Below are 27568 nucleotides of genomic sequence, written 5' to 3'. Positions count from 1 at the left end.
TTGTTTTTAAAAGACTTACCCTTCCACAGTTAAAACTGTAAAAAAAAATGGTATATAGTTGCCCACGTCATTTTCAGATGGGGTCCACATTACAGTTGCACTACCAGTTCTTGTCATGGTATCAAACTGGAATGATTTGTTCAGATTCAGTGGGCCAGTAACCACTATTTCGGAAACACTGGAAGAGATAAAGTGTAATTACAAATGAAATTATAAACAACCATCACAGCAGTCTTATACAAATGTCATATAAATTAAGACACGTGAACCTTAGAGGCATCAAAATTAATCAGAGCACCTGAATAAATATTTGTTTTTGGTTTTCAAAGAAATATTTCTGATGCTTGATGCGATGATTGAGTCCTGTTTAATTTTTCACTGTTATCCTCTGTTAGTCGCACTCTTTACTCGTCTCCTGTGAACAGTAGTTAGTGATGGAGGGTGATTACTGGAACAGCATTTGTGGCTGTGAGCCAAGCTAAATGTGGCTGTCAGAACATAAACAGTGTGGTGGGAAGTAAAAAGCATTTTATCATGTGATATTAGTAATAGTTCTTCAGAAATGGACAGTGAGTGATTGCATGATTGGTTCTAGTTATAGCTGTGATGAGCATGTAAATGTGATCATTCAGCTCAAACAATAAACAAAAAAGGGACTTCTGTTCTGACAAGAGTGATAGGAAATATTAAAAGTCGCTGTTCACTTGACCTTCAGGGTGCAAGTCAGACTTATTAGATGCAGATGATCTCTTACAGTATTTAATCTGTTCATAAGTAATGTTAGATATAATTGTGACTAAGACCTACAAGTGTGCACAGCGACTGATCTAACACAATGCGCTGACATTCTGTTCCATGTGTACATATGGTCTCATGTCAGTTTTGATGAGCTGCTGATTTTACTTTTGCTTGTTCGTCATTCAATTGCCCAAAGTTAAAATGTGCTCATCAATAAAACTTGAAACATCCTATGTACAGCAGATCAAACTCTTCCACACACTTTCACAAAATGGAAACACAAATCTGAATGTGCAAAAGCAGCAATTTTAAACCTTATCAAGCAGACTCAGTCATGTACAAAAATCAATTTTTATACAACACAAACCAAAGTGCAAAAATGTCCACCATATTAGATGAATAAACAAATGAAAACATTTGTCAGAGATACAGCAACTCACAGAAAATCCACCAGGTGCTCTACAATAGGCATGTGGGCAGTCTGTGCAAAACTCAAATTCCTACTGGTGGAACATTCCTGTGGTATGTGGATCAAGCAGAATCTCCTGAAGCATCACTGGAGTACTTTGAAAGGTCATCCCATAGCCTAAAAGTCTTTAATGGCTACCCAGATGTGTGACTGGGCCTCAAGATTTAGGAGCTTAGAGTTTGGAAGGAACAGCAGACTAAGGCTCACCTGGCAGGTAGACAGAAGGCCAGAGCTGAGAGAAGGAGAATGTCGTGGTTCAGCTAAACAAGGTGAGCCTGGGGAACTACTGGAAAACAGCTATTAAGTGAACCCGAGACCCCACAGGGCAGGTACTGACCGTATTGTGTAGGAAGGGCCTGAGGATTATGTGTTTGATAGTTTACTGTTTTATGTAATATTCAAATCTCCCTTGCTGAAGTTTATTCCCTTATGGGTTAATAAACCCCTTACATTTGTAAGTTGAACTTCTGTGATGTTGTTTGGGTTCAGGGTCAGCTCCAGAGTATCCTTAAGTCCTCACCCTTGCAATGAATAAGTAGTGATAACTTGTGAAGAAAATGATGAGCACAGAATTTCTATTAGATTCATCTGAGTAAGGGGATTCCACAAGTTCATCACAGTTTTTGGAAATGTGCTTCTGTCTTTTATGTGCATAACAAAGAACTCATATTGCTTAATTCCTCCATAGATACTTATATGTTGTATTTCTGTGTAAACTGGTTTGCTTTCCCCTGACTAGAGTTTCTTCAGCATGTTCCTTCTTTAGTCAAGATCCCCCTACTCTCTCTGTCTCTTGTTTGCCCTTCCATCCCATGGCGCTATTTTGAGAGGCAATCTAACTAAAAGAAATAGCCCTTATCACAAATCCATAAAACTACATTAACATACAGTAGATAGAAGACAGAAATAAATTACACACATACACAAGCCAAAGTACATGGCGCTGTTATCCTCTCAGGCAGGGAATGCGATTGTGGGTTAACACATCATAATGTGATCAATTGTATGCAGGCATAGCAAGAAGTAGAAAGACAAATACATTCGTTTACTCAATGTTCATGAATTAAAAGAGCAATTGGAAAAAAATTTAACAGGTCATACAATAGTAAGGTGAATGATCATCTGAGCCTATCAGCTAAAGAGTCAGGGGAGCCTGTGGGGAGTTTGCAGGTTACCTCCTTGTCAATATGGGTTTGCACCGAGTGCTCCTGTTTCCTCCCACAGTCCTAAGATATTTAGGTCAGGTAGATTGGTAATGCTAAATTGTCACCGGTGTGTGTGTGTGTATGTATGTGTTCACATTGCGATAGACTGGCACCCTGTCCAAGGGTTGCTCCTGCCTTGTTCATTTAGGAATATTTATCATAAACAACATGCAGTTCATCATATTTTTATTTTACTGTTACTCTGCTTTTTGGCAAATATGCCCACAAATCCCCAAAATTAATTCTGCTTGCTCTCCTTGAGCAGCAGTGTTAACAGATAAAGACAGTGCAATCTTATAAACTTTAAACAATTAATGAAACACTTTCTTATAAGGCTCGAGAAACACTGTCAACTCAGGTGTTTAGACAACTTTTCTATTTCCTCTCAAGTATTCTCTGCTTTGCTCTGTCTTTTGATTTTTTCCTCTACCTCGGTCTCCTCATCCTTCCTCTCATCACCTGCTTCTGCAGTATTCTTAGAAAAAAACTATCAGGGTATAAACCAAATTTCATTTCATTTTCCTATTTGTTTAAAAATGCATTCATTTAAATTAAGTTATAGTGTTAAACCTGTTACACGCACCCCACGATTCACTTCAAATATGTACATTTTTATCTTCATTATCATTTATTGTCTTTTTAATCTTGTGAACGAAAAGTAATTATTTATTACCTTTAGCATTAGACCAGACTAATTTTTTGGCATCAAGCTAAATATCAATGATGTTTAACATTTGCAGGATTGTGATAATAGGTCTGTAGTGCTGTGAAATTTTTAAGTAAATAATCGTTTCCCCATAATTGCAGGCTCCAATTGGGTGTGCATGTGTGTGAGCGCATTTCATTCCAAGATTGATTGAGTTGCTTGGCTGATCATACATACACATGCAAATGTGAGCAGATCAGTCAGGTGCCTCATTCACACCTTGGAGGTAGCAGCATATCACATCTGCATCCAATCAAGTCAGATAAAAGGAGCCTGCATGGCAGAGAGTATAGAATTTTAATCAAAAATATATAGAATTGCAGCCTCCTTAGCGTTACATTTTTTTTCCGAAAAAGACATTTAAAAAGCAGTGCATTTTTTGGTTTGAAAAATTCCGTAGTTATTAAATCTGATCTTTCTACCGTAAAACGTGCAAAATGCTAAAAGTACAAAGTCAGAAGTGTAGAAAGTATAATAATGCTAAAATAATAATAATAATGAATAATAATAATAATAAAAATAATGCTAATACCATATATACTGTCAAAATGTGTCGTTTGTATGGTATATCTAGAATCACTGTGAAATACACAATCCGTCATCACAGTCAGGACAATAGTAACGTGATTCCTTGCGGATTTTCTTTCCAGACTGATCAGCTTTTGAACAGCAAACTGCAAATGTGCGACTGACCTGAGCGTCACTTTCGGTTTCATCAAAAGCACTTTTGATTTCACTCTCTGTTTCAATTTCACAACACCTGGGCTGCTGAAAACCATTGCTTGCGAGACGGCATTATGAGGCTAGGAAAAGACAAGTCTGCATCACTGCCTGTGGTAACACTCAGGCCTGTCGCTTATGCAAGATGCACCTGTGTCATTTCCCGAGCAATGTTTGGCACTAACTCTGTTGGCACTTTTACAACCCGAGTAATCCTCAGGTCCAATGCTTATGCTAGACACGTCTATATGGCTGCCCAAGTGATGCTCGGGTCTAACGCTAAGGAGGTTAGTCAAAAAGAATTTTAGTCAATATTTTAATCAATACATGATCATTTTTACAATTTAATACAAGTATAAACTTATATGAAATTATGACAATGAATTAGCAAACATAAGGATAAGACTTGAATGTAACTGAAGGATTAACTAATTTAATTTTAAGTTTAGGCATGTGAGCCCTTGCCTCACATTAGAGGAGCTACAAATGTAATTACTAAGGTTAAAATAAAGTAGATGATTAATAAACACCCCCTTAAAAAGCGAGGACAAACTAGTGAGAAAGCCCAAACACCCCTATTAAGAAACAGTGATAAGATCAATGGGAAAACCTGTAGGACACCCCTATAAACAAAGTGATACTTAGAATAATGGAGGAATTGACATATGGTATATATGAAGTACTGCTGGCTGTAGTTGATTAGTTAAGATGATAGAATTCTACATATTAAGAGTCAGATGATGTGATTTATTAGATGAGGTAATGGTGCTAGAAAAGTATAAAACAAAATGAATTGTTTAATTAATAGATCACTCCATGGAGGCGTGACCACAGAGGGGCTGGGGTGGGCACTGCCCCCCCAGAGACAAGCCGTGCCCACCCTGCGAAATGCTCTGTCTGTCCAATGAAAACTCTGGAGAAGAATAATATTTGATTTTCAAAACTGAGTTGCTTTTGAATTTGGGGAGTATCTGTCAGTGTATCCTCCACTAGACAGGCACCCTGCTGCTCACAGTTAATTTCGCTGCACATTTTGCAGCACGTTTTGAACCTGTTGACTGCATTCTTTAATTAAAACAGCGTATACGTTCCATTCTTCTTTTGTTTTCTGGTGGGTAACACCAAAGGCTATGCATAGGTGACTTATTAAAAAGAAAACATCTTCAAACTCTGTCCCTCCGCAAGCTGCTGGCTCCACGGTTCAGCCCAGCACCGCTGCTACCAACACGGAGCACAGCGCACCCACGTCGGGAACTGAAACTCCAAAAGATGTAGATAAGCCTACACAATCCTCCAGCTCTGCATCCGTATCGGGTACTCCAAACCTCTGCCTTCAACAAAATATACAGTCCGGTGTGCCTGACTTAAATATGGATAGCCCATTCCAGCCCATTTTAATTAATTATCCCAAGCACGCATTCAGAAAAACACTCAGATGTTTTAGTGAAAGCTAGTATCAGTCTTGACCATGGCTTGAATATTCTGTTGTCCGTGATGCCAGCTTTTGCTTTGCCTTCCGCAAATTTAGTGTTTCCAATTCGGACCGTGAGGACATATTCACCAAACATGGCTACACTAAATGGATAAAAGCTCTAGAAAAAGACGGCGGAGGCTTCCACAAGCACGCGTCTAGTATCCCGCACGTCAGAGCCATGTCTGCATGGCAAGAGTATCGAAGCCGGGCAGAGACGGTTGAAAGCATAGTTCAACTACTGGGTCCAACCCAGATAGAAAAGAATAGATATTATGTGAAAAGCACTGGGGAGGCCATTCAGTTCCTTGCAGTCAAGGAACTGGCTTTGCGTGGTCACAATCACGAAGGTGGAGAGGAGGGACTTTTCCTTAATTTCTTTGATTACACAATCAAAAAAGATGCCAAACTTGCAGAAATGGTAAAATACATCCCAGAGAACGCAAAATACACATCCAATGTAATTCAATATGAAATAATTGAGACTCTTGCCAAAATGGTGGTAAAAGATATCAGGACCAAATATGAAAAAGTTGACATTCCTGGACTTTGCATTAAAAGTGATGGTACCAGGGATCGCTGTAACACAGAGAATTTGTCTGTAGTGATTAGATTTGTCCAGAACTCCATCCCTGAAGAATACCTGATTGGCTTAATTGAACTGAATCAGCTTGATCCATCCAGCCATCCATTTTCCAACCCGCTGAATCCGAACACAGGGTCACGGGGGTCTGCTGGAGCCAATCCCAGCCAACACAGGGCACAAGGCAGGAAACAATCCTGGGCAGGGTGCCAACCCACCGCAGGAGAATCAGCTTGATGCTGAATATATTTGTAACTAAATTTTGTCACATCTCTCTGAGCTAGGTTACAGCCCAGACAATTTAGTGTGTCAGTGTTGTGATGGTGCTTCTGTCATGTCTGGGGCAAGGGGTGGTGTCCAGGCTTTGTTACAAAACAAAGTTGGTAAGTACATTCCATATGTACACTGCTACAACCACCAGCTCCATTTAGCAGTGATACATGCAATGGAATCAGAGCGTCTGGCTAAGAAGTTCTTTGACTGGTCAAATTCATTGAACACATTTTGTCACAGACATTATGTTTCACACACATACAATACACCCTGTTTGAACCAGCCCGGACACAGACAGGCAGACATGCTTTAAAGTCACCCAACACACGTTTATTCACAGTACTTATTTACAATTCAGTGCCACACAACCCACAGACTCCCCAAAGTCCAGACCAACCACTATGCCTTTTAATCTTCAGGTTGCCTCCGTATCACCTCCTGAGACCTTGTCCCTCTGCTCTCCTGACTCCAGTCTCTCTGTGAAGGGAGGCTGCCCCTTTTATGAGCACCCAGATGTGCTCCAGGTGTGTTCCGGCAATCTCCCACAAACACGCCCTAGTGTGGCGGAAGTGCTGGCTGCATACCCGGAAACACTCCGGTTGTCCCCACTCGTCTTCCCCCCAGCACTTCCTGGTGTGGCGGAAGCGCTGGGGTCCAGGGTCCTTCAGGCATGGGGGCGCCCCCTGGCGGAGACCATGGGCCCCTACAGGGTTGAGCTTCCCAGCTCTGTACCTGTGGCCCCCAAAGGAACCAGGGTGGTCGCCCCCTCGTGGTCTGGAGGAGGCATGAGCCCTCCTCCTGTCTTCCGGGGTGTCCCGGCTGGGTGCCACCCCCAGCCGCGTGCCACAACCCACACTAATAAGACTTCTGAAATACAATGGACCAGTCATTATGATGTCACAAAGTCCATTGTCAACAATGAGGAAGCTATAAGGGGGCTTCTCTCAGAGATAGCAGAGGCTGACATTGCCCCTTTTGACATTTGCATAGAGGCATGTCGTCTTTTGACCCATTTAAAAAATCAGAATTTCTTCAGTACTGGAAAATTCCTCCTTCATGTGCTTGGTATGCTGAAACCAGCCAATGCAATTCTACAGGCACATGCAGTGGATTTGTGCCCTGCATGGGAGGTGGTGACAGCTTCACTGGCCACACTGAAGGAGATGAGATGCGACTCATTCTGGGAGAAGCATTTCTCTCCGTGTGAAAGTAGGCCTGCCAATTCGCTCAAAAGGAAACGGAAAGTTAATTCACAGCTTGATGATAGTATTGTCGTGTCTACGCTTGGGCATGGTGACTCTGATGAACAAATTGCTCCTAATCAGACTTTTAAAAGGGCTATGTTCAGCATTCTTGATAGAGCTATTGTGGAAATGGAGACAAGATTCTCTCAGAGAAATGTTGAATTATTGAGGGCCACATCGCTTCTCCTGCCAAAATCAGAATTAAATCTTGATCATTCTCTCCTGAAACCACTTCAGGCAGTTGCAGGCACAGAGCAAAACAGCATGAGCTTGCAAAATGAAATTGCTGTGGCAAAAGCAATGTTGATCAATAAACTGCCAGCTGATGCTAATCTCTCTGAAGCATGCAAATGCATTCAGCCTTACAAAGAGGCCTTCCCTATGTTGCATTCGCTATACAGTATATCACAGCACTCATCATCGGTGTGTCTTCAGCTCTTTCTCTACATTGAACCGCATTCTCACTCCACTCCGCTGAACAATGCTGCATTCAAGGAAGAGAAATTTAGTCATTCTGGCACATGAGAAAAACATCACAAAAAATCTAGACGTGAATGAATTTATTTCAGAATTTGCCAAGAGTAACCGCAGACTGGCCCTGTAGATAATATCCAGGTTAAACACTGGAAACTGATGTCCTATAGCCTCCCTAATGACTACAATGAGCCACGTTTCTGTTCTTGCTCTCATATGTTGTATACATTTGACTTTATTGATATTTACCTTGTAGATGTAGTTATATATTTGTTCACAAAAAATAATAATACAAGTTCCATTGCCTCTGTTAATTTTATTGAACAACAGGTTATGATTTATGGCACAGTTTTTTCTTTTATATGTTATATAAAACTATGTTGTTATTATTATTTGACCCCCCCTACAAAAATGGGGATGGATGGATATTTTTTGCCCCCCCAGACAAGCCAAATGCCCACCCACACATGATGTTCTGGTCACACCTCTGTCACTCCATGGACTGAGGCATTTATGCATGATCTGTAAATAAAGAAAAGTTCTGCACACTAATCTGGGTCGCGACTGCCTTCTTTGAATATAGAGAAATGTTTTTTTCACATCACTGTCCAGATGACATACCTGTGGAAGCATGGAGGTGTTTAGGAGAGATGGCAGTGGAGCTTTTAACCAGATTATTTAATGGAATCTTGGAAATTGAGAGGATGCCTGAGTTGTGGAGAAGAAGTGTACTGGTACCGATATTTAAGAATAAGGGGGATGTGCAGGACTGTAGTAAGTGCAGGGGAATAAAACTAATGAGCCACAGCATGAAGTTATGGGAAAGAGTAGTGGAAGCACGGTTAAGAAGGGAGGTGATGATTAGTGAGCAGCAGTGTGGTTTCATGCCAAGAAAGAGCTCCACAGATGTGATGTTTGCTCTGAGGATGTTGATGGAGAAGTGTAGAGAAGGCCAGAAGGAGTTGCATTGTGTCTTTCTAGACCTGGAGAAGTTCTGATATTGTATGAGGAAGTCAGGAGTGGCAGAGAAGTATGTAAGAGTGGCACATGATTAGTACGAGGGAAGTGTGACAGTGGTGAGGTCTGCGGTAGGAGTGACGGATGCATTCAAAGTGGAGGTGGTGTTATATCAGGAGTCGGCTCTCAGCCCTTTCTTATTTGCAAGGTGATGGACAGGTTGACAGATTAGATTAGACAGGAGTGAGCGTGGACTATGATGTTTGCTGATGACACTGTGATCTGTAGCAAGACAAGGGAGCAGGTTGAGGAGACCCTGGAGAGGTGGAGATATGCTCTGGAGAAGAGAGGAATGAAGGTCAGTATGAACAAGACAGAATACATGTGTGTGAATGAGAGGGAGGTCAGTGGAATGGTGAGGATGCAACGAGTAGAGTTGGCAAAGGTGGATGAGTTTAAATACTTGGGATCAACAGTACAGAGTAATGGGGATTGTGGAAGAGAAGTGAAAAAGAGAGTGCAGGCAGGGTGGAATGGGTGGAGAAGAGTGTCAGGAGTGATTTGTGACATACGGGTACCAGCAAGAGTGAAAGGGAAGGTCTACAGGATGGTAGTGAGACCAGCTATGTTATATGGGCAGGAGACGGTGGCACTGACCAGAAAGCAGGAGACAGAGCTGGAGGTGGCAGAGTTAAAGATGTTAAGATTTGCACTGGGTGTGATGAGGATGGACAGGATTAGAAATTAGTACATTTGAGGGTTAGCTCAAGTTGGACGGTTGGGAGACAAAGTCAGAGAGGCGAGATTGTGTTGGTTTGGACATGAGCAGAGGAGAGATGTTGGGTATATTGGGAAAAGGATATTAAGGATAGAGTTGCCAAGCAAGAGGAAAAGAGGAAGGTCTAAGACAAGGTTTATGGATGTGGTGAGAGAAGACATGCAGGTGATGGATGTAACAGAACAAGATGACAAGGACAGGAAGATATGGAAAAAGATGATCCGCTGTGGCAACCACTAACAGGAGCAGCGGAAAGAAGAAGAAGAAGTTTTTTCCACGTCAAAAGGGGGACAGATGGGCAGTGATAGACAGAAAAAAGTTAGAGGAAGAGAGAACACAAAGACATGGAGGATAAAGGAAAACATGATAAGAGATGGCAGGATCAGGAGAGGAGCTGGCAGTCAGGAACATGAGCCCCAGCAGAGCAGTGTGTGGCAGAGACTCAGGAGGGGGCTGGTAAGCATAGGAGCAGAAGAGACCAAATGCTCCAAGGAGTTTCCCACCTGAAGGTAGTGTGGTGATGGCAGATGGGAGAAAGCGCAGGGCTTGTGGATTCCTGCAAATGCTGATGGATGACGTTGAGGGACATAAGTCGGGTTTGGGAGCACACTAGTGGTGGCTGAATGAGGTGGCTAGGGTGTAGGCCCATGAAGGATGACTGTGCTTGTTGACAGGTGTCCCTGGGAACTGAGTAGATCCTGATGGGTGAGCAGCAGAGAGGATGGATTTTAAGAAGAATGAACCAGGGCTTGTGAGTTTTTAAAGAACTGCTTACTGCTTGTGATTTTTAACCTCATTTATATGGATATTTTCATTTGGCCTTTTAACCTCCATATGTTTATTGCTCATTATTTTATTTTATGCACATTTTTGCACTAACCACTTGCTGAATGTGTATGTCCTCATTTGCCTGGCTCATCTCAGTACAAGACTATTGATGGTTATGTGTTGAAGTGATAAGGGAGTGTGGAGCTGACCCAGTCTGTCACAAGGCTATACACTGCATTAAAAAACTTGACTATGATGTTATATTACAGTCACAGATCAAACAGTTTACTTGTCTCCCTGATACAAATGGAGAGAAGAGGAGCTTCAATGGCAGCAGCAAACCTACATAACTTACTTTCTAATGACCTTACAAGGAACAAACGTTAACCAGAGAGGAAGACAGATGTGCAAAAGAAATACAGAAAAGAGCAGAACATAAATACACGTATAAAAACTGAACCACCACAAGTGTCCAGCGTATGTGGAAGTCATCTACTAAAACTAGAAACAGGGAATGAAGGAAACTAACTTTACACCCGTAAAGAAGTCCCCATGTAGTGTTTATAGTCCCATATGAAGCTTAATATCAGAAGAAAAATAATTGTGTGGTTAATAAGGGGTCACAAGGGGGGCATTATTCTTTCAAGACCCCCCCCCCCCCACAGGTGCCTTTGACATTAGGCAAAATCAAATGCAACTGAATAACTACTAAACAAGAACCATTAGGAATTCACAAGATGGCAGAAAGCTTGCTGCTACAAGCAATGACAGAAGACTTCAATCAGCCCCTTTATTTCCCCCATTCCTCCCATTACACAACTGCAGTAGAACAGGAAATCCTCACATGGAAAGAAAGGAAAGTCCTTCATACATCTCAAGATGTTAATAACTGGCGCCTATCCTGAGAAAGTCAGGCAGAATGCCAAAGTCAGCTCTGGACAAGACATCAAAAGTCAGCCACATGCACACCTACACTCGTTTATATGCAAGATCAATTTTATAGAACACAGTCAGCTGGTATCTGGGACCTGCAGGAACCCAATACAAACATGGAGAAATCAGACATGGTCTGAGTGGAGATTTGATCCCAGGACTATCAGGATGTAACTCTATGCACTGTACTGTCTTCTAATGAACTCAGAAATATTAAAATGTTATATTAATCTAAGCACTTAATAAAGTGAGATATGAAATAGTGAAAGATTCTTTACAACAAGTCATTCATGACAGAATTTTTGAAAATGTAAAATCATTCAGAAAAACTTAGAACTTACGTTGCTAGTGATGCATATGCAGTGATGTTGAACTCAAATTGACTACCAACAAATGCAGTTTTTCTTTCCTCATTTAGTGGAGTAGAATCCAAAAACAGAGGTATGTAATCCCCCAAGTTACAGCTGGGATAATAAATAATATCTAGAAAACATAGCAAAAATGCAAATAAGTGTCCAATGCTGACAGTAAATAAAGTCATCTTCTGGCAGCTGATGTGTCAATGTTAAAGATGAGCAGAAGTCACTTGCAAATTACATAAAAGCCCTCTAAAGCATGTATAGTACATTCAGTCTGCATAAATATGGCAGCCTTAAGTATGAGGAGCAATTTAAACTGAGTGCTATTAAGGAACTTCAAACACTGTAAAAACACCTACCTGAGTTGTGGAAAAGTCACCTAGCGGTGTAGCCTAAGCCTGGCAGGTTCATTGAAGTGCAGTCTTGTTGATGTTTAGAGCCTTTTTTGTTAAAATGTACTTCTGCTATTCCATGCTTTAAAAAACTTTGCTATAAATAACCTAAGAATGTACACCATGGAAGAATTTTTCTAAGGATAAAGAGAATGAGAACTTACCTTGATGCATGTTAAGAACATCTTATTTTTTGTCATGGTATATATTATCTTTAAATAATTATAAAGCAGATCAATATCTTTTTTGACACAACATACCATGGATAGATATCGGGTTGTATAAAACAGAAAACATATAATTTATCTTCCCACAAAAAATGCATAAGCCCATATGCAATTTGTTCTGTGCCTGACAATTTAGACGCGGCCACTATCACTACTTCGACTTGTTTTCCAATCTCTATGGCTTTACTTAACGTGAAGGTATCCAGTTCCAATAATAAACGCTCTATCAGCTGTTCACAAGATGTTTTCTCAATCAGTTGGTCCCTTATTAACTCGTCTTGTAGTGTCCCGAACTTACAGTGTTGCACAAGCTCACACAACGCTGAAACAAACTGTGTGATTGACTCACCCGGCTGCTGAGCACGCTGACAAAACTGAAAACGGCTTAGGAAGACGCTTTGGCTTGGGTCGAAATGGCCATCCAGTGCTGCCACCGTGGGCGCAAAAGACTCATCAGTTGGTTGCACGGTAGAAAAATGCGCTGTCCTTTCACTACCAAACAGTGTAATAGAAGCGCCCTTTTCCTTGCTGTCTCAACGTTATCCAACCCGGCCGCCAACAGGTACGTCTCGAACGAACGATACCAGCGTCTCCAGGGAACTAGCGGTTCACCAGGTACTGGCAAGAAAGATGCTGGAGGAGGTAAACCAAACTCTGCCATCCTCGTCGCCAAACTGTTGTATCAGAAATAGCAGTTCACACACGTGTAATGCTTAACTATCTTTACTTTAATTTAACATCCACACCAACAACCAATACTTCCGTTTTCCTCCTACAACCCCCCACATCCGATTCTGCACAGACATCACAGTGACGTCATCACTGGGGTCGGGACCTAGTGAGATATCCCATGGATGGTCTGCAGAAGATTGAAAAAGTGAGTTAGTGCGGCTCACCACCCCTTGGTCTAGCATGGTAGTACTATTCTTAAAGCCTTTCACTCCCAATCGCATGTGAGTGATAAGGCACCCCCCCCCAGCCCAGACCCATCAGGTCGGGCATCTCTGACTGAGAGCTCGTGAACTCACGAGAGGGCATCAGCATTGTCACTGAGAGAACCCTTACGATGAATAAGCAAGATCTTATATGGTTGAAAGTCAAGAAACCATCTGGTGACCCATGGATTCGACTCTTTGTGAAGGGCCATCCACTGTAAAGCAGCATGATCCGTAACAAGAGTGAACTCACGTCCCAAGAGGTAGAATCTCAACTGCGTAATTGCCCATTTAATCGCAAGGGCCACCCTTTTCAACGCTGCATACCTGGTCTAACGATCCAGCAGTTTCCGGCTCAGGAACATAACAGGGTGTTCAACACCATCAACGCTGTGGCTCAGCACAGCACCTAAGCCAGTGTCTGAAGCGTTTGTCTGGAGAATAAAAGGAAGCTAAAAGTTAGGCGTTTTCAATACTGGTGCTGACATAAGGGCCTGTTTTAAGTCAAAAAATGCATCCATCCATCCATCCATTTTCCAACCCGCTGAATCCGAACACAGGGTCACGGGGGTCTGCTGGAGCCAATCCCAGCCAACACAGGGCACAAGGCAGGAAACAATCCTGGGCAGGGTGCCAACCCACTGCAGGACACACACAAACACACCCACACACCAAGCACACACTAGGGCCAATTTAGAATCGCCAATCCACCTAACCTGCATGTCTTTGGACTGTGGGAGGAAACCCACGCAGACACGGGGAGAACATGCAAACTCCACGCAGGGAGGACCCGGGAATCGAACCCAGGTCCCCAGATCTCCCAACTGCGAGGCAGCAGCGCTACCCACTGCGCCACCGTGCTACCCTCACAAAATGCAGCATCTGTCTTATCAGTTCATACCACATTATTAGGAGCCCTCTTCTTTGTTAAATCATTTAAGGGCACCATTCTCTTTGAAAACCTAGGTACAAACCGCCGGTAATACCCAGCTAATCCGAAAAATGCTTGGACTTGTCGCTTGGTTCGCGAACGGGGCCACTTCAATATGGCATCAACCTTTGAACACTGTAGCTTTACAGTACCCTGACTCACTAGGTAGCCTAAATATTTAGCTTCTTTCAACCCAAAAAAACATTTTTTTAGATTGATTCGAAGCCCGGCTTCTCCCTGTATCTGCAATACTGCTCTGAACTGCTGTAAGTGTTCCTTCCATGTGCTGAAATAAATGACTATGTCTTCTAAATAGGCAGCACTATACACGTTAAGGGGGCAGAGCACTTTATCCACCAGACACTGGAAAGTCACAGGAGCCCCATGTAACCCGAATGGAAGGATATGATACTGCCAGCGTCTGCTAGGGGTGTTAAACGTGATCTTGACCTTAGTGGCAATCATTAACGGAACCTCCCAGTACTCCTTCGTCATGTGAAGTGTGGTCAAAAAATCAGCCTGTGCCAGCTTCTCAAGGAAGTCGTCCTCTCGAGGCATTGGATAAGCATCAAATTGGGAGACTTGATTAAGCAGACGGAAGTCATTGAAAAACCTCCAACTCCCGTCAGGCTTACTAACCAAGACGATCAAAATGGACCAGTGTCTAAAACTTTCCTCTATCACTCTTACTACCAGCATGCGCTTGATTTCAAGCTCCACTTCTGCTTTCTTTGCCCCAGGAAGCCGATAATGGCGCTCTCGAACAATAACATCGGGCTCTGTCACTATGTCGTGCGCAATCAGAGAGGTTCGCCCAGGCTTTTCGCTTACAACCTCTGGAACAGACAGGATAGCTACTTCGACCTCCCATCTCTGTTTAGAATTCATTTCAGCGCTGAAGTTAAGGATATTTTTCAGAGCAAAGAATGAGCGGGGCTGAGCGGAGGAGGGATCGGGATCCCTTTCCTTCCACGGCTTCACCAAGTTTACATGATAAACCCGCTTCCTTAATCAACGATTGGGTTGTTTCACCAGGTAATCAATGAGCCCTTTCCTCTCCTTAACCTTGTAAGGGCCTTGCCAATGGGCTAGAAGTTTAGAATGGGAGGTAGGAACTAAACCAAGACACATCCCCCAGGTGTAATTTTTGGAGAGTCGTGCCATGGTCATAATAGTGGGCCTGTGCTGCTTGCGCCTCTTCCATGTGAGTTTTTAATATGGGTCAAATTTTTCCCAATCGATTGTGTAATTGCGCGATGTACTTTAATTTATTTTTGGAGGGAAGAGCCTTTCCTTCCCATCCTTCTTTCAAAATACCCAAAATTCCCCAGGGTTGTCATCCATATAATAATTCAAAAGGCGAGAACTCTGTAGAGGCTTATGGGACTTCCTGATAGGCAAAGAGCATGAGGGGGAGGAGCTGATCCCAGTTCCTCCCGTCCTCGCTGACCACCTTGCGAAGCATCTGTTTGAGAGTCTGATTAAACCTCTCGACTAGACCGTTGGTTTGAGGGTGATACACCATGGCATTTAAATGCTTTATTTTAAGTAACTTGGCCGTTTCCCTGAACATCTCCGAGGTTAAAGGCGTACCTTCATCCGTAAGGACTTCTTTAGGGATGCCAGCTCACGCAAAGACCCCTACAAGTTTTTATGCAATAGCATTGTAGGTAGCTGAGTGTAAAGGAACAGTCTCTGGATATCGGGTAGCATAATCCACGAGAACTAATATATCTTGTGTCCTCAGGCAGAGGGCTCTAGGGGTCCTACAATATCGACCCTAATCCTATCAAAGGGGACATTGATCAAGGGAAGGGGGACAAGAGGAGCACGGTCCCTCCTGGGAATTTGCTGTAATTGACACTCTGGACACGAGATACAAAAACGGTGAACCTCTTCATTAACCCCCGGCCAATAAAATCGGAGCTTGATACGCTCTAACATTTTCTTGGTGCCCAAATGGCCTCCAATGAGGGTGTGTGTGCTAACTCACAGACCTGCCGCTGGTATGTTCGTGGGATTAACAACAACTTTCACACCTCCCCCTCATGCTCTGCTACCCAGTACAACAGATCAATTTCAATCACAAAGTGAGGACCCTGTGTCATAGGCTGATGAATGTGTTAGCCATTGATTGGCACAACTGCATTTTAAGCAAATTTCAGGGAATCGTCATTGCACTGCTCCCTTTGAAAGAAGCTGGAGTTTCTCTAAATTAAAACTGCATTTCAGAGAAAGGATCCGGTCCTACCTCAAGGGTGGGGTTAGCTCCTGGCTCGCTGAGGCACTGGGAGATGACGTTTCTGCTTGTGACGGTCCCGGAACTTCCCCATCCGCCTCGTGGCCATGCATATCTCTCTCTATTGGCTGAGAACATGGCGTGAAAACACCTGGAGAAGGATCATTTCATGGGAGTACTCAGTACTATACCACATGTATTATTAGACCAGTCCTGCCCTAGGATCACTGAGAAAGGTGGATTCGGGAGGACCGCTACAGGAAATTTTTTACGCGATCCTCCATGACTGATGAAACATAGGGTGGATTTATAATGCCGGATTTCTGGTTATGCTGGTCTTTAATTTTACCCATGGAAATGTTGCTGCCGGAATCAAAGAGTGCTTCAACTTTAAATCCATTCACAATTACTACTCCCGTATGTGATATCGTCAAGGGGTTTGTGAGTGCACATAAGCCTTTCTTCTCTCTCCATCTGCACACCTCCTTATTCCCGAGCAGATTGCGCACCCATGGGTCTGGGGACTTCAGAACAGGCTCTGGCTTGTAAGGAAGGGGCAGATTTGGTGGGACGCAATCCCCATAGTGTCCGCTAGAGGACCGTTCTGCTCTCTCAGATTGTGAGGCCATCCTAGATGTCTCAATGAGCTCATCCATGTTTAGAAATTCTCCCCAGACCGGCTGGGTGAAATATTTAGGTAATTCTCTGATTAAGAGGAAGCAGGAGACCTGCTGCATGATCGAAAGGGGGTCTGTTCAAATGGCCTTAGCCAGTAATGCCACCCTTTCCCAGAGAGCAAATGTTTGTTCCCGGTTTGGCCACTCAGGGTAAAATCAGTAGAAATTTGTATCATTGCTGTACAAACATGAAAACAGAGCATAAAATGACAGTGCCCTTAATAAATGTTCATATTAAAATGGTGATGAAATAATGTCACTAAAATGATGACAAAATTAAGGAACACTTCAGCAAACAAAATATTAATATGAAAATAAAGATAAAATAAAAGAAAAAAATAATCACAATGTAAACACAAGAGACCCCTCCACCTTCTAAGGCACGGGCTGCCAATGCACCTGCCAAGCTTCCCAGTGTGTAACCAGGCAAACTGTGGTAAAAAGCGAGGTGTGTGAGAGTCAGACATAACCTAAAGACTTGTCCTCTTGGCCATAACCTTTCCAGTAAACAAAATTATTAGCTGCTGTTTCTTGCCTCCTTAATTCCAAAATGTTCAGAACTTCATATCCATTTTCCCATTAATAGTAGTTGGAGAAAGAGTAGAAGATTCCTGAAGAAACTGACTAGAAAGAACTGGTTTTATTGTGAAACATCAACTTCTGAATTAATTCTAAAATATTGTGGGGAACCAGATAAACTAAGAATTAAAAAAAAACTCTTTTAAGTGAGTTTTGTGATAGTAAAATTACATGCAAAACAAATTTAGCATCAGTTTCACAAAACTGTACACAAAAGGAATCTCATCTGTTTTCGCACATCAATACCAACCATATTGTGTAATGTTACAGTTTACATAATCTATGGTGGCCATCGCAAGATGGTGGTGTGGTTTGTGTTGGCCAAATGTGCAAACAGGAATTTCATTGTACTGTGCACACGTGACAATAAATCTGGAATGAGCTGATTACATTATACCTTTTTTAAAAAAATAAAGCCTTTTATGTTTAAAAAAGCTAACACTGTTGTCCACCTGCATATCATTCCTAAGTTTGAAATTCCAATCGACAATTAGCATTGCATGCTTTTTGCAAAATGTTGTGTGTACCGCAGAGAAGAAAAATATTAAGGAAATTGGGGAAAAAAGCACAAATTAGGCAACAGAACCAAGACACGATATTATAGAATGAAGCATTATTTTTTTTTTCTTTAGGGCATACTGAATTGCTGTTGTTAATATAAAGACTGAGGATGGCTTTTTTGAGAAAGTAAAAGTAATTATTAATTTTTACTGTTTGTTGTTTAAACATTTGTTTCAGCCCACTTCATGATTAAGCAGGTTGAATTGAAGTCTTTGATGACAACAAAAGGCTCATGATTTGCAGCAATTTTATCAATGAATAAGTAAATTACCTTGGAATCATCATTACAACATTACCATATTTTACACTATACCTCTCTTGTAGTTTCTTTCTTCCCACTACTCACAAGATATTACCCTTTACAACTAAAGTGGAGACCCGGGCACACCTGCCACCCCAACCCGACACAGACAGGCAAAGACACCAGCTCAGTCCAACACAAAGCCCTTTATTCAGGAAAAGGCACCCGACCCAGAGCAGTGTCCAAGGACTGATACTAGCAGTTACATGCACAGTAAACACTGTCCATTTCCTAAGGAGTCTTGCAGCCTCCTTCCTTCTCCACACCTCTTTGGTGAGCTTCATCCACCTCCTCCTGACTCTGGCCTCCGAATGAGGTGAGGCTGCCCCTTATATTCTGCATACCAGGAGTACTTCTGGTGTTGCATCCTCATGACCTGGGAATACTTCTGGCTAAGGTGTGAGCCCTGTCCACAAGGGCTCGACAATGCCTGCAGCACCCCTGTTGGTCCCCACGGCACCCAACAGGGCTGTAGCGAACTCCAACTCCCAGTGTGGCTCGCGGTAATCCGTGGAGCTAACGGTTCAGGAGAGGCAGTGTCCTCCCCCTGTCCTTCCATTCTGGAGGCATCCTGAATGCATCTTGTTCAAGCTTTCATTTCCTTTAGATCAGCCTACTAAAGTTTTTTACTTATGGGGCTCCCATGACATGCTGTCTGATCTCCTCTACTCCTTTAGAATGATGCTGCCTGATTTGCTTCTTTAATCTTCACTTTATCCATAATGCTCCTCTATTTTACTCCTTCTAATAGCTCAGAGCACTTCTTAAGATAAAAGGGATGATTGTGTGGTCCTCCCACTCACCACTTCAAGGGTCTGCTCTCTTCATTACTCCAACAAATGTCACATCTACCTCAGCCTGCCTTCAGTCTTTCACCATGACACTTGCAATATCCATTTTAATTATTTTTTTATGTCTCTGAGCCTATTTTGAACATCCATTCAGTATCTAAACTCACATTTTCCATAGTAGAAGGTCACAATCCCAGCATCAAGAGAAGGGCAGGAATCAATCCTGTATGTCACAGTGCAACAAGTCACTTTTGAGTTGATAGTCAATTAGCTTAGGAAGGTAGATGGTGGTGCAGTAATCCAGTCAGGGGATGATATGCCAACTCCAAAGACCCTGTGAACCAAGGTACTATAAACCTAATTTTTAAAGAAATTATTAACTGATGGAATTTAAATTTTTGTTTTAATTTCCATAATAATAATTCATTACATTTATATAGCGCTTTTCTCAGTACTCAAAGTGCTATCCACACAGGGAGGAACCGGGAAGTGAACCCACAATCTTCCGCAGTCTCCTTACTGCAAAGCAGCAGCACTACCACTTTTAGTTAGCCAATAAAAGGTGTCATTTTGCATGGCTTTTCTCTACATTCATAATGGCTAACACGGTACAACACCCTAGTACCACAGTCTCCTTACTGCAAAGCAGCAGCAGTACCACTGCCACACCTGTGAGGACGTGAATTCATGAATTCCATGAATTCATCTGTATTTTTCAAACAGTTATGGAAATATTAAAATAAAACAACATTGTAAGGATTAGGGAAGCACTTACAGTATGAACCCTGGAATGGTATTTTGCTTAGAGGTTCATCTGTTGGACTGTTTCCTTTGCTCACGGAGGACCCATCACTGTATGTTAATGTAATGTCCTGTTGAGGGAAATCCTCGATGACGAGTTCAAGTATGACTCCCAATTGTACTGTTTGACTAAATGAAATTTCACATGTTGTCTGAAAAAATGCAAAACAAGAATAAACAATGAGAAACACTTCAATGACTTCACACAAGGCTGAAACACAAAATCCAAGGGAGCTCATTGGCCGGATGTGCAATCATATGATCAGTGTCACAGCAGAAGAGTTTGACTTTGAAGGGTCACACCACAGAAATTTTTCATTCAGATTATTTCAATTTATTCTTCGTAGGCTCATTTCCATATAAAGGCCCTGCATACTCTGTTTTGGTTTTAGTTTTAAAGCTCCACAAATATGGAATAATCTACCTATAGAGATACACCAGGCTGGAATGACAGAGTTGTTTAAATCATGACTTAAAAGTTATTTTTTTAATCAGAATTTTTGTTAAATTTGTAGCTAATCAAAATTCCTTGAGGCTGGTGGTAGAAAGAAGAATACAGAGATCCTGTCCTTGAGGATGATTGCGCAAACTAACTCTGTATTTTATTCTTTTCTCTCTCTTAGATATATGATAGAATGGCCAGCAGGGCCTGGGTGAGCTTTTAGTTACAGAACGCCAGTGGTCTTTTTCTTCAATGGAGTTTTTTTTCCCTTTCCCCACTGACCATCTTTTCTGAGTAAGGTGCTATATAAATACATGTTACTATTGTTATGTCTGGTGGTACTTCCCAAGATTTGCATGGAATTACTAAGTGGCACCGGCTTAAAATCCCCATCTGACCAGTTTCATTTTGAATGTAGAGTTGAGAGGAGTGTAGATGACAGGAGATGAAGTGAGGCTAGCAGATCTAAAAAGGAACAGGAGACGAGAAGGGAGAGCATTGTGTGTATAATGGACAGTTTTCAAAATCCTCCTTTCAACATAAAAAGCCTTATCTGAACTTATCATGACTTACAAACCTGAGCGAACATTAAGATCTCAAGAAGCTGGTCTGCTTATGATTCCAAAGATTAATAAAATCACAGTGGTTGGTCGAGGTTTTAGTTACAGATCCTAGCTGAAGATTCACTATTTCAGTTTAGCACACCCTGACTATAGCTGCAGATTAACTGTGCAGACTGCATTTCTGTTGTTAGTCATTAGCACTAAAAAATAAGTAACATGATCGTTATTTCTCAAATTAAATAAAGAAAAAACCGAAATCTTAGTGATTGGCAATAATGGATACAATGAGGCTATTAGAAATAAACTGGATGCATTAGGATTAAAAGTCAAATCGGAGGTAAAAAGCTTAGGGGTAACCGTTGACTGTAATCTGAATTTTAAATCGCATATTAATCAGATCACTAGGACAGCATTTTTTCACCTAAGAAACATAGCAAAAGTTAGACCTCTTATATCATCGAAGGATGCAGAGAAATTACTTCATGCGTTTGTTTTCAGTCGGCTAGATTACTGTAACGCACTCCTCTCAGGTCTACCCAAAAAAGACATCAATCGTTTGCAACTAGTGCAGAATGCAGCTGCTAGAATCCTTACCAGGAAAAGAAAATCCGAACACATTTCTCCAGTTCTGATGTCACTACACTGGTTACCTGTGTCATTCAGAATTGACTTTAAAATTCTGCTTATGGTTTATAAAGCTTTAAATAATCTCACCCCGGCTTATATATCGGAATGTCTGACACCTTATATTCCAAATCGCAACCTCAGATCCTCAACTGAGTGTCTCCTTAGAATTCCAAGAGCAAAACTTAAAAGAAGTGGTGAGGCGGCCTTCTGCTGTTATGCACCTAAAATCTGGAATAGCCTGCCAGTAGGAATTCGCCAGGCTAATACAGTGGAGCACTTTAAAAAACTACTGAAAACACATTATTTTAACATGGCCTTCTCATAACTTCACTGTAATTTAATCCTGATACTCTGTATATCCAATTCATTATAATAACTATTAATTCAAAAACTGTACTAACCCCTACTCTCTCTACTGTTTCCTTTTCCGGTGTCCTGTTGGTGGTGGCGTGCTCCACCACCATCTACCCAAAGCACCATGATGTCCCAACAATGATGGATGGATTAAAAGCCAGAAGTCTGTATGACCATCAGCATCAAGTGACTCCGTGAAAAACCCGAACTACAAAGAGGACTATTTCATTTATGTTAGGTAGAATGCCCAGAGGGGACTGGGCGGTCTCGTGGCCTGGAACCCCTGCAGATTTTATTTTTTTCTCCAGCCTTCTGGAGTTTTTTTTTTGTTTTTTCTGTCCACCCTGGCCATCGGACCTTACTCCTTTCTATGTTAACTAATGTTGTCTTATTTTAATTTCTTATTTTGTCTTTTATTTTTCTTCTCTTCATTATGTAAAGCACTTTGAGCTACTTTTTGTTTGAAAATGTGCTATATAAATAAATGTTGTTGTTGTTGTTATAATTTGATACTAACCCTCACCTATTCTGTTTCTCTTCTCGGTACTCACATGTGGCACTTGGTGCCACGGCCTACCTGCCAAGTTGTTTTGTCTGCCTAAAGAAAAGTCACCGCTGATGGAGGATCGCATGAATCGTTGGATAGAGGGGTCCTTTCATCGGATTGGCTAGCCCAGAGCTGACTCATCTGTTGAATGGCTAATAGGAGAAGGCAGCTTGATGGCCAAGGTCTCCAGGACTGTTGAACAAATCCAAATTGTATTATGTAATATCATGTACTATTGAATTCTGCTCTGTACTTGTAATATTTCTATTGCAGTATTATATACTATTGAGGATTACTTGTGTCCTGTTCTGTGTATTGTATTGTATTTACTCCTATTTTTTGACATCCTGCACACCTACAAGGGTTTTTTTAGGAGTTTTTCCTTGTCTGCTTAGAGCGTCAAGGCTGGGGGTCTGTCAAAAGGCAGGGCCTGTTAAAGCCCATTATAGCACTCCTTGTGTGATTTTGGGCTACACAAAAATAAATTGTATTGTATTGTTATTGTACAAAGGAGTGGGTAAGTGCAGTAGGCACCAAACAGGCTAGTCAGGGATATAACATCGTGTTTAAGTAGGTTCAGAGGGGCAGTATATGAATTGTTTCTGTAAGAGCCATTTGCTAGTTAGGTTATTATAAGTTGACAGAAGTATTTCCTTAGTTATGTTAAATGTTTGCCTATAAATTAGTGCATAGTATATGGGAGGTTCTTATAACCCCCACAAGCTGAATTGAATTGGTAAATTCTAACTATTTCTTGTCCCTCTGACTACAGTTTAGCCTCAGTTAGTGACCTACCTTGCCGTAAGTAAGACATGGCAGGCACACAGTTTCAAACCGTGCTTTAATGTGCCATACCACACTCAGTTGTATGTGCAGCGCCGTATGTTTAGAACGTACTGAATGTGAAGTAAAGCAAAGAGAAATAACTTATCTTTATGTATAGAAAATTACTGAAGTTTAACGAGAAATGTTAAGTTTAAGAAAAAACATTTTTTCCTTTTTTGTCTTTTATCCAATGTGTATAACAGCTTTTATCTATTCTTATATGGACGGTTTGCTTTGAAATTTCACTAAAGCTTTTTAAAATGAATTTTTGGACTGAGAAATTTCTTCTGGTATGCTTTTGCTCCTTAGTGGGAATAGATTTGGTTGACAAAGTACTTTTTCTTATAATTTAATTGTCCTCCTTGACACTGAATATGAGTTTGGGCTTGATTTGAAATGCCCTTAACAGTCACAGAATGGAATAGGTGTTTTCTATTAAAAAGTGCATTTTGGTTTGAAGGTTAAACTAAGGAATAATTTATATAGGTATTTTAATAAAACAATTAAATTGAATCAATATTTGCTTAATAAAGATCATTAATGGGTTCCAAGTTACTGAACGAAAGGCTATTAATTGAACTAAAAGATATTAGAATTTAAGGCGAATGTGAAGATGGATACAAGAGGAAAATGTATTTTATACAGTGCCAGATTAACCAATGTAGCATATGCTACGGGCCCCGCAATTTCGGGGTCCCCCAAATGGTGGACCCAATATTTAATGAAAAAGTGTAGCATTGAAAAACTGGTCTTTAAAAATATTATCTTTATGTTTTTAAACTGTAAATTTCTTACACAACAAAACTTTAGGGGCCCAACACATACAATTCACATAAATATTATAAGATTCTTATTATAATCGAGAGTAAAATAATTATTTAGTCCGGTTTGAACTGTTCAGAATCTAAACTTCAGATGATGCAGACCAAAACGGCCCCCAAATTTGAAATGTGCTACAGGCCCCCAAAGCTCTTAATCCGGCCCTGATTTTATAAATTGGCTGATGTCAAAAGTGGATTCCCTCATGAATCTCTGATGAGACTGTTTCTTTTTTTGAGCGTTTTTGCATATTATGCGAGAAGCACCTATCGTGACAGCCAGTGTATTTACAAACTTGTCTATCTTAAAACGGAGAAACGTTCTGTGCGACTTTAACTATGAATTACTTTTCAGTTTCAATTTCGCCTTGAAAATGGTTGCCTGAACATATATATTTTGTATATTTTTATCTTTTACTCATCTGACAGCCAGTGACATTATTTGGCAATTTCAGAGTGAACTGGTTGACCAGTCAGGAATCTCGTGATCATCCCTGAGCTGTATGATGCCATTTTTATGGGATGGCATAATTAAAATACTATCAAGATAAATTACATTTTCTTATGGTCAGATTAAGTAACCCAAGATCAATAGGTAATTTGCAGGGTCACTGATTTTCCTAATGTAATCAGCACCATTGACCGTACACATATTGTAATAAAGGCAGCATCACAGCATGAATTTGCTTTGGTAAGCAGAAAGCACTTTCATACAATTAATATACAATTAAATTATGATATTGAAATATGTCTGACTAACATTGCGAGGTGACTCACCTCAATCTATGATTTCATTATTTTATCAAATAGTATTGTGGGAAGCAGACTTCAAGGTCATGATGTGTGTGATGTTTGGCTTCTTGGTAATGCTGCCATTGCCAGTTATGTTGTACAACACCCAGCACACCCTTTTTATTTATCAAATAGGCTGCACACAAGGCAATTTTCTTTAAACACATTCATTAGGCGTTATTACCAATGTTGAAGACAGCTGTATTGAGAGAACATGTCAGTTAACTGTGATAGAATTAGCTCAAGAACACTGGAATGTGACTAACATGTTATTGAAATGCACAAGGACACAAGATCTTCTGTTGACTTCATTGTTCTGCTGCCCAGAGTTGCTAAAATCCCAACACCAAGAAGGCTGCATATGATAGTCAAAATTTGCCATTAAGTTAAGCCAGTTTTCACACCAGGTTCATGCTGTATAAATTTAAATTTTTGGCATAAGAAATGACTGATGAATGTTTCTGAGTGTATGCATGTTTTATACGTGAGGTCCCAGGTAATACAAAGAACCATTCCTTACATGAGAAGTCCATCACCAGCATGTCCCCAAAACTGTTTTCTGGCCGGAGCTTGAAATTCTTTTTTAGACGGTCACAAATTCAGTGTAGAAATGGGAGGAATGGGAGCTGAAGGCAATCTTTTGATGGACAGGATTCAGAAGGACGAGCAAAAGGCCTAATTGAGGTACTGTGCAGTTGTGTTATATATATAAATGTTGTTGTTATAGTAGGCAAGCTGACCACAACCACACAGACGACATGTGGACTTTTAGTGTAGGCAGGCTCAGGGTAACCATAAGGTTTGGTTTAATAAGATTATTTTAGCACGATGGTGGGCAAACTACGGCCTGCGATATCAATTTGTGCGTCCCACACACAAATTTTAAATCTTTGTGATTTTGTTAACAAAAATGACTATGACGTCAATTTGAGCAGCCCACACACAAGTTTAAAGCCTTTGTGATTTTATTAACAAAAATGACAAAGTAAACAGATATTCACTGCATGTTTTGAAACGTGAACAAATGAGCAAGCTCGTTTATAATGTTACCTGTGTACAAGCAGAAGCATGTGTTTATGAAAGTGGACTTTGTACTGTGTGTAAGTGTACGCTTGATGTTTCGATTGTATGTATTTGGAAGACCATTTGCTGTGTAAGCACAGGCATTCTTGCGTGTGTGTTTGGATCACTCAGATTAGTTCAGCTGTTATTGTTTGAGTGCTGTGTTATATTTTAAATTTTGTTACCCTAACAGTGAGTGCTACTGTGAAAAAATGTAAAATTGAAGATGAATGTTGTGTTTTTAACAAGGAATGGACAGTCTTGCAGTTTTTAAGGAGTTCAATTTGTAGAGATATTTTCAAACTAAGCACAGTAAGTTTGGAAGTTATTTATCATAAAGTGAATTACAGCAAAAAGCTCATTTTATTTGCTGCTTATTTTGTGTATATGACTAATAAATGTATTTTTGTGTGAAAATAACATTAATTATTTAGCAAATTTAGATTTTTGTCACATGTTGCCCACTAGAGACCATACAGATGTCTATGTGGCCCTCAGAGATAAAATTTTGCCCACCTTTGTTTTGTCTCCAATTTACCTGTACACTTTTTGTTATTCCTGCTTTTGTTAATCAGGTCTTTTCATTTGGTATAATTAGACATTATCTAGATTTAGGCTCAAGAGAGACTTCTATAGTCTACACCAGGGGTGGCGAACTCCAGGCCTGGAGTGCCGCAGTGGCTGCAGGTTTTCATTCTAACCCTTTTCCTAATCAGTGACCAGTTTTCACTGCTAATTAACTTTTTCCCCATCACTTTAATAGCCCTGTTAGAAGAGCTCAGCCCTCTAAATTGATTCCTTTCTTCATTTAATGACAGCCAAGCAGAAATGAGACATGAAACGAGCTAACAGACGATTAGCTAAACTGGGGCTGCAAACTCCAACCAATTTCACTCCAATCACTCTCTTAATGAGAAGCCAATTCTTGCTGTTAATTAAACTCATTATTTATTTCCATGGCTTTTGCTGCTCTCATTCTGCCACAGCAGACATTTCCGAAACTGTTGTTTTTCTGTTCTTTCTAAGAGCACCGTCAAAATGTTTTGGTGACCTGAGAGATCAATCTTACCAAGACCATCACCCCTCTTTAATTTCGGATATTGTGTAATGGGCACTGGTGAGCTGGTCATGTGGTGGCTTGTTTTGTGTCGCATTATTGTTTGGCTGCTAATTAAAGAAAAAGAAACAACTATGGGGCCTGAGTCAAGTTAATTAAAAGAAGTAATCAGCAGCAAAAACTGGTCACTAATTAAGAAGATGGTAAGGATGAAAACCTGCAGCCACTGCGGCACTCAAGGCCTCGAGTTCGCCACTCCTTGTCTACACAATTTATTTTAAAGTGGGATTCAGTAATTGAGTTATTTTGTAACATTTTTTATCTTCTAGATAGCTCAGAGAAAGTCTGAAATGCCTGCTGCAATTTGAG

General features: G+C 40.9%; 1 protein-coding gene across 1 annotated transcript in view; it reads right to left on the bottom strand.

The window, feature by feature from the left end:
- Nucleotides 1–27568, bottom strand: part of LOC127526663 (uncharacterized) — a 223653-nt gene continuing 196085 nt past the window's right edge. The window contains exons 6-7 of the mRNA XM_051922623.1: nt 11661–11802; nt 1–178 (exon numbers count right to left, since the gene is read on the bottom strand). Coding sequence (XP_051778583.1) covers nt 16–178; nt 11661–11802 — 305 coding nt within the window. The 3' untranslated portion in view covers nt 1–15. The remainder of the gene's footprint in view (nt 179–11660; nt 11803–27568) is intronic.

Source organism: Erpetoichthys calabaricus, chromosome 2 (assembly GCF_900747795.2).
Source record: "Erpetoichthys calabaricus chromosome 2, fErpCal1.3, whole genome shotgun sequence".
NCBI classification, from domain to species: domain Eukaryota; kingdom Metazoa; phylum Chordata; class Cladistia; order Polypteriformes; family Polypteridae; genus Erpetoichthys; species Erpetoichthys calabaricus.
This window is presented reverse-complemented; position numbering and strand designations above follow the sequence as displayed.